The sequence below is a fragment of the Pistacia vera genome, unplaced genomic scaffold (genome assembly GCF_008641045.1).
Source record: "Pistacia vera cultivar Batoury unplaced genomic scaffold, PisVer_v2 Contig940, whole genome shotgun sequence".
In the NCBI taxonomy this organism is placed as follows: Eukaryota; Viridiplantae; Streptophyta; class Magnoliopsida; order Sapindales; family Anacardiaceae; genus Pistacia; species Pistacia vera.
The window spans coordinates 26,578-35,574 of NW_022196824.1; the positions used below are offsets into that span (position 1 = coordinate 26,578).

An 8,997-nucleotide genomic window follows, 5' to 3' on the forward strand; every position below is an offset into this window, starting at 1 on the left:
ACAATTATAGGGATGTTTTATATTCATTACTCTCCTTTTTTTTACATTTACAAAGATGTATAAATTGGCCAATTGTACAAGCTTACAATATATTGAATATATAAATTTATTCTCTTTTTCTCTTTTTTTGGGCATACTCTGGCAGTGTCATTGTCTTGAACTGCTTCTCTTTGTCCTGCTCTTGGTCTCTGTCTCAATTCCTTACATGGTATCAGAGCACAGCTAACAGCTTCCGCTTGCCTTTCAACTCAGCTTCTTTCTCTTTGTCCCTGCAAACAGTCAAAAACCACCATTAACCTTCAGCATGGAACTCAACCCAAATACAACTACAACAAACCCAGACAGCCCAACCAACAGCCCGATCACCATAGACAACCCACACAGCTCTGGCCCAAACAAGTAATCTCTACCTACTACAACCCAAGCCCAAACAATTCAAAACAGGTCTGACCTAGCCTGTTATCCATATGGAATGTCGGGTTACAACTCGAAATCTTTTACCCATTCAAGGCCTGACCCAGCGTCTCTTGGAATATTAGGTTACAACCTGGATTCTATTCCCACATCGGGTTCGGATCCAAATCCCTACTCGCACCCTTTTCAAATTATTCCAGCCACCGGGAACAATCGCCCTGAACCAGGCGATGTTCTCTTCTCATCGATCACCAATGAACCTGAATTAGTCCTCATCAAACAAACCTTCACCGGATCTGACAACTATGCCTCCTGGTCTTGCGATTTCCGACGAGCCCTCATAACCAAAGACAAAGAGTCATTTCTTGATGGGGTTTTTCAACCACCGCCGCAACCTCATCTTCAACGCCATTGGAATCGTTGCAATATGCTAGTCCGATCATGGATCAGCAATTGCCTTTCATAAGAGGTTGCAGTTGGGCTCCCACCAATAGAAATGGCTGCTGAAATCTGGGCTAACATCAAGGAGATGTATGGGAAGCTCGATCTTGCCAAAATTTTCACTCTCTGGCAGCGTCTCATCGAACTCAAGCAAGGGAACAACTCGGTCACCACTTATTTCAATCGGCTCTCTGCCGTTTGGAACGAGTTAGACGCTGTCAAAGAAACGCTTAAAGGGCCACCGGAAACACTCAATCAATATCATAGAATGCAAGATCGCGACCGATTGTCGCATTTTTTGCTCGGATTAAATGACAATTTTCTCTCTTTCAGGACATAGGTACTGGTCGCGTCTCCACCACCCTCTCTCTGCCAGAGTTTTCAATTGGCAGTGCAAGATGAGAACTAACGCTAGTTGAACTCCGATAGAACATCACCGGATTCAATGGCACTGGCAAGGTTGAGAGAAAATGGGGATTCACAGCGACTAGGGCACAATGAAGGTGAAAAACTTTCTCTTATATATGACGAGATGAAGGGCTCAAATTCAATCTCAAGATCTGACAGCCAGAAACTTATCACGTTTTTAAACGCATCTCACGGTTCCAATCATGCCACGTCACGCAATGGGTCAAACAGGTCAACTTCTTGGTCAAACGGGTCAAGTGGATTTGGAAATGGGTCAAACGGGTATGGATCTGGGTCAAATGGGTTGGGAAATTCAAGATCCAATAAAAATCAATTATATTGTGATTATTGCAAAAGAAGAAATCATGATCGAGACCATTGTTGGAGATTACATGGTCGTCCAGATTTCAACAACAAGGAGAGAAATGGTCATTCTTCTTCTTTCCAAGTTTCTCTTGGAAATCAGTCAGCACCTATTCTCAAACCGAAACAATATAATCAATTGCTCCAATTACTGAACAATGCCCCGACTACTCCCATTGCATCTTACGCAGGTACCTCTTACTGTTTTAATGTACTCACAACTGATATGTGGATTATTGATTCAAGGGCTAGTGATCACATCATTTGTCACCCAAAATTTTTACCACAATTTCCACTACCTCATCCACTTCCGTTCATATGCCGAACAGAAATATCACCCCAACTACTCATATAGGAACCGTCCACTTATCTGCCACTTTATCACTTAAAAATGTGTTATGTGTTCCTGCATTTCATTTTAATCTTATCTCAGTATCCAAAATATGTGAAGACAATAGTTGCACTGTAGAGTTTTGTCTTAACACATGTAAATTTCAGGACCCTTCGACTGGGAAACTGATGGGCTTGGGTAAAGTTAATAGAGTCTATACTACTGGGCACCTGCTGAGTCTCCTAAAAGTTTTCTTACTTGTAGTCAAAATAAAATTTCCCATTGTAATATGATGATTAATAAAAATTCATTTATTCTTTATTAACGATTAGGTCACAATGCAACTATCCCTCACCCTTAGTGTCCTATATGTCCATTGGCTAAACAAGCCCGCATTACGTTTCCACATAGCACTTTCACTACAACCCAACCTTTTGCTTTAATCCATCTTCATATTTGGGGGCCCTACCACACCCCAAATCATGATGGATCTAGATTTTTCCTTACCATTGTCGATGACTTTTCCCAGGGAACATGGACATTCCTCATGCAATCCAAATCTCAAACACTTACTCACATTAAGAATTTCCAGTCCATGGTCACCACCCAGTTTCGTACTTTTGTACAAAGAGTTAGAACCGACAATGCTAGAGAGTTCTTTAATTATAATTGTTCATCTCTATTTTTATCTCTTGGCATTCTGCATGAAAGCTCTTGCACATATACACCACAACAAGATGGGATTGTCGAAAGAAAACACCGTCATCTACTTGAAGTAGCCTGTGCCCTCAAACACCAAGCCCACATACCTATTTCTTTTTAGGGCAATTGTGTGATCACAACCACATACCTAGTTAATCACATGCCAACCAGAGTTCTTCATGGTAAGACTCCTTATGAGATACTATTCAAAAAGCCACCAGCTCTTGACCACCTCCAAGTTTTTGGTTGCCTTTGTTATGCTACCACCCTTGGCTCCCATGACAAGTTTGGTACCCGGGCCACCCGCTGTATATTTATGGGATATCCTATGCTTTAGAAAGGTTACAGGCTATATGATCCAGTTGAAAACAAGTTTCTAATCTCCAGAGATGTTGTGTTTCATGAAGACACTTTTTCGTTTGCCAAAGATACCATTACTACATCTGCATCACCCAGACTGGTTCCTGAAGATACTATCCAACATGATCCTATATTATATATGATACCGAATCCTCTGGTTCCTCAACCTGGCTACACTACCAATGATTTTGATACAACAGCCACTAATGATCCCTAGGAAGAAACACCTATTCAGATTCCTACTACTGGTTCCTGACTCGAATCCCCTATTCCAACTGTTTCCACACTAGGATCCACTGTTCTAGTTCCAGTTATTCCCACATGCCGCAGTACTTGGCAGACTCGACCTCTAATCTGGACAGCAGATTATGAATGTCCTACTGTTTCCGATTCCTCAGGTACATTATATCCTACCTCCAATTATGTGAGTTATGGATGTCTCTCTCCTGTACACAGAGCCTATATTAGTCACATCTCCGCTGATCGAGAATCCACTAGTTACTCAGATGCTGTTCAATACTCTCACTAGCGTCAAGCAATGGCTGATGAACTTACTGCTCTTACTCAGAATCATACTTGGGATCTAGTGTCTCGTACTTCTCACAGAAAACCCATTAGTTGTAAATGGGTCTACAAAATCAAGCACCGTGCTGATGGATCCGTTGAACGTTACAAAGCTCGATTGGTAACTAAAGGCTTCACTTAGTGGCCAAACATGTCACCGTTCGTACTTTCCTTACAGTGGCTTCTGTTCATGACTGGTATCTCCATCAAATGGATGTTAACAATGTTTTCCTTCATGGTGATCTTCATGAAGAAATTTATATGGATCTTCCTCCCGACATTCGCAAACAAAGGGAGAATACAGTATGTCATTTGCGAAAATCCCTCTATGGCCTCAAACAAGCATCCGGACAATGAAATTAGAAATTCAGCAAAGCTCTCATTGGCATAGAATTTGTTCAGTCCAAAAATGACTTTGCACTATTCATTTGGCACAAAAGTAAAACCTTTATTGCTCTAATCATCTATGTAGATGACATTCTTATTACAGGAAATGATGAAGTGGGCATCAAATCCTTGAAAGAGCATCTCAACAGACAATTCCGAATAAAAGATCTAGGAGAACCAAAATATTTCCTAGGAATCAAAATTGCACGATCCCCAGCAGGAATATCTCTCAGCCAATGGAAGTATGTCTTGGAATTGATTTCTGATTCTGGGCTATCAGGATGCAAGCCAAGTATTATTCCAGCAGAACAAAACATCAAATTGACTACTCAGGAATAATACAATGAGATATCATCTACTGAAGTTGGTCCACTTTTGGAAGACCCCACAAATTATCAAAGACTTGTGGGGCGATTAATCTACCTCACCATGACTCACCCAGACATCAGTTATGCGGTCCACATCCTTAGTCAGTTCATGCATAAGCCTAAACAATCTCACATGGATGCTGCGATAAAGGTTCTGAAATACTTAAAAGGATGTCCTGGCTTAGGTCTTCTCCTTCCTCAAGACAAAGGTTTGGATATCACAGCTCATTGTGACTCAGACTGAGCCACATGTCTAATGACAAGAAAATCACTTACAGGTTTCTGCATCAAGCTAGGGGGAGCTCTTATTTCTTGGAAAACAAAAGAAACAATCGACTGTATCCCTTTCTTCAGCAGAGGCAAAATACAGAGCCATGGCAAAGACAACATGTGAGATTGTCTAGATTCTGGGATTATTAAAGGACCTAGAAGTATAGGTAAGTAAACCGGTTCTTTTATACTGTGACAACAAGGCTACAAACGACATAGCAGCAAATCCAGTATTCCATGAAAGAACAAAACATATAAAAATTGATTGCCATTTTGTCAGAAACAAAATACAAGAAGGGGTAATCAAAACTTTACATATTCGTACTTCAGAACAACCAACAGACATCTTCACAAAGCCATTATGTAGCAGACAACATTCATATTTACTTAACAAGCTTGGAGTTTTTGACATCTACAAACCACAAGCTTGAGGGGGAGTGACGAAATATGGAATTCCTTTTATTGATTTCCTTAAATCTCTGCTGGCTGAAATTAAGCAGTAATTAGAGTTTCAATTAATCAACTTAATTCAAGTGATTGATTGAAAAATTACAGGGATCTTTTATATTCATTACATTCTTTCTTTTTTTACATTTACAAAGATGTATAAATTGGCCAATTGTACAGGCTTACAATATATTGAATATATAAATTTATTCTCTTTTTCTCTTTTCTTAGGCATACTCTGGCAGTGTCATTGTCTTGAATTGCTTCTCTTTGTCCTGCTCTTGGTCTCTATCTCGATTCCTTACAGTTTGCTCTGGCTTGGGGAGGTTTGGGTCCTCGGTTGGCTGGTTAGGAGATGATGGTCTGCTGGTGTGGTTTTTGCCACTCTCATGTTTCTAATTATGGTGGGTTGTGGTTGTGGTCTGCTAGTGTTGACCTGTTGACAGTTGTTGAAGTTTTGGTAGTTGGCTGAGTGCCTTCTATTTGTTTTTGGCCCCTTCGTCCTGTTGGGGAGTGCAGCGACTTTGTTCACCTTGTTGGGTTGTTTTGTGGTTTCTGTGTATAGGCATCTAAGGACCTTTTTTATTTATTTATTTATTTTTATTTTTACTGGGGTGGTCCGATTTGTAAAGGATTGTGCCTTTCTTATTCTTTTTGCTGTTTCTTGGTCCTTGGTTGTGTCTCGAGGTGATGGGGAGATCCGCTCCTTTAGGTTAGGTGTATTGCTTTATTCTTTGTAAAATTAACATTTACCAAAAATGAAAAAAAGCAGTTCTTGACTTCTTGTTCAAGTAATTTTGTATTATATCATATAACACACCCTAAAAATAACAGTTTTGTTTTAAACATAGCTCTATGTTTCTCTGTTAGAGAATTAATGATTTAATAAGCCAATTTTAAAATTTGTAGAATAAATTGTTTTCATATCTAGCTTAGGAGTTAATATCCTTAGAATATAGGTGTGATAGTGATACAATTAAATTCAGCTTGAGTGAGCTGCGTGGCCGACTGATATACGCCAATCTCAAGAGCAATATCTTGTTAAATTAACGAATGGAAAATTACACTCGGAGAAAAACAGAGAATCGTTCATACACCAATGATTTCTGTTAATGTTACTTGATCGAGAGACTGACGACGATTTGTGCATTTATGACCTTTATATATAGCAGAGTACAGGCTGAATCAAAGTAAAATGGATTATAGTACTGAAATTGACCATAATCTATTTTATATGAATTTCAATCTCTCCCATTCTCAATCTTTTCCGAGTTTCACTTCCAATTGATTTGGCACCAGATTAAGAGATGGATTAATATGAAAAGGTTTGTGAATCTACAAGTTTCCACCCTGCTTTCATAAATTCCAAATTCCCACCCTTAAATTAACATTATTATTAATATTTAGGTTTTAAAGAGTGTTATTACTAAACTGTCTGCAACAAATAAATTAATAAATCACTTTTCACCCCCAAATTAGTATAATTAGTTAAACCATCTTGCTTTCTAATTTGTTTCAATAACACCCTTTTCTTCAACCCTCTACTTCTCTTTTCTCTCTCTTTCTCCTTATCTCTTCTCTACCTCTTTCTCCCTTCTCTTTTCTTTCTCTTTCTCCTTTCCAGATGTTGGTAGTGGCCAGATCCAACAGCTAGATCTGGCCTGCCTTTTTCTCTCTTCTTTCTTCTCGCTCTTCCTCCTTGTCTCTTCTCTGCCTCTTTCTCTCTTCTCTTTCTCCTTCTCCTTTTTTGTTGCAGGTGTGCGATCGACAGATTTCAAACTTGCAGGGATTGTTGGGATATTTGTCAGGGGTGCTTGCAAGAGAATTTTGAAATACAGAGGGTTATTTTGAAATTTTGATTTTCATGCCAGATTTTATGCAGTGTAAATGACTATAGGTGCATTTGTTTCCCCTTTTTACACTATCCTATTCCTATTTTTTCTAAAATACACATTTGTTTCCCTATTTTGAAAATCTTATTTTATTATATTTTATTAATTTTAAACCCCCTAGGTTTGTTAATTTAACTAAACACCCAAAAAAAATTTAAAAATTGACAAAAACACCCCTACCCACATTTGCCAGATTCCGGCCACCACCGCCGACATGTGGCTGGAATTTGGTATAATGGCGCGCTACTGGTCAAATCCTTTTTCGGCCAGATCCACAGTGGATCTGGCCGAAAAATGCTAGATCTCTGGCTGTAGCTACTCGTCAACGAAGGCTAAGATATGGTCATCGTTGACAACCAAATGTAGCCAGATCTGGCCGTCAATGGCCAGATCTAGCCATAGATCTGACCTTTTTCGGTCAAATCCACGGTGGATCATAGATCTGGCCTTTTTTCAGCCAAATCTACGATGGATCTGGTTGGAAAAGGTCAGATCTACACACGACCGACCAAATCCAACCGGTTGTGCGCCATTACGACGACTCCGACCACCCTCTGACGGTGGTGACCGGTTGCCAGTATTTAGTGGGTGGGTGGGGGTGTTTTTGTTAATTTTTAATATTTTATTACATGAGTGTTTAGTAAATTAACAAACCTAAGGGGGTATTTTGTTAATTTTCAAATTTTACCTTGTAATAACCACTGAACTCTTATTTTTTCAAAAATCCTATAATTCTTATCCGAAATAATAAAACAAACAGGCCCTATTTTATTCTTCAACGGTTACATTATAGGATTTTGTTAATTTTAATTTAAGGGTGGGAACATAGAATTTATGAAATCAAGGGTAGAAGCTTGTGGATTCACCAAACCTTGAGTGCGCACATGTCGTTTACTCTATGAAATATTTGTAAACCAATTGACCCAGCTTCATATCACTATAATTGGGTAAATTAAGTACTGTTAATTCGTATATCCCTTATAAAATGCAAAAACGTAAATAGGAGATATTGCAAGTCAAACATTCAACAATTTTGCCTTCCCATTAACGTTTCCATTGAACTCATTCCACGCAACAGTCCCTCCTCTCTATAAATTTGCATCTCCTTTCTTTTGCCCTCACACAATAAGGTAGCATTGGGAGTTCCAGAGCCGGTTTATAGAACGACGCAGATGGAAGCTTGCACTGGTAATCATTTTAATTTTATATATGTTTTTAGCAATAGTAGTCCGCCTTCTTGTCTTGTTGAAATTTGAACCTAAAATCTAACATAAATATGTGTATGATCGATGTTGTTAACCATAGAAACAGGTAAGAGCTCATGGCCGGAGCTAGTGGGTGTAAACGGAGAGGTGGCAGCTGAAGTCATGGTGAGAGAAAACCCAAAGGTTGGTGCTGTGATTGTCAAAGAAGGGATGATGGTGACCATGGATTACCGGTGTGATAGGGTCAGGGTGTGGGTTGATAAGTATGGAATCGTTAAAGAAACACCACAGATTGGTTAGAATTGCTGCAGGCCGATCGATCAAGAGCTAATTAATTAGACTTGTTGCTTTATCAATTATCATGTAATACTTGTTCATAATTGTTAAAAGCGTTCCATAAATGGAGCTTCTTCTCATAATTTGCACGCATGTATGTTATCAGCATCTTAATAAATTGGATGTAAATTAATAATTTCAATATTGTTTTTTAAGATCACTTTCTTGTGCTTATCATAATATTAATATATACATGTATAGCTGGATTAACTGTGATTTCGTGTATTAATAATCAGTTGCAAAAGACCTGCAAATTAGCAAATCGAAATAATACAAAAGCAAATGTGCCAAGCCAGGCACATAACATATATTGAATTAATTGACTGATATATCCAAATATATTTACCATGTTATAAGAAGTGAGATTTTCGATCCATTTGTCACTAATGCAATGAAAATTGACCCCATAAACAATACTCGTTGTTTTTTACTAGCTTCTTTCTTTAATCAAATTTTATCTCTTAGACTTCAAACAAATGCATCTTTTTTTCTTTTTCAGCATAAACCAA

General features: G+C 38.6%; 1 protein-coding gene across 1 annotated transcript; it reads left to right on the plus strand.

Annotated features, from left to right (window-relative positions):
• Window positions 1–8,030: 8,030 nt before the first annotated feature.
• Window positions 8,031–8,630, plus strand: LOC116120625 (inhibitor of trypsin and hageman factor-like). Its single transcript, XM_031406588.1, has 2 exons — window positions 8,031–8,135; window positions 8,253–8,630. The coding sequence occupies exons 1-2, from the start codon at window positions 8,120–8,122 to the stop codon at window positions 8,450–8,452; spliced, it is 216 nt and encodes a 71-aa protein (XP_031262448.1). The 5' UTR covers window positions 8,031–8,119; the 3' UTR covers window positions 8,453–8,630.
• Window positions 8,631–8,997: the final 367 nt, after the last annotated feature.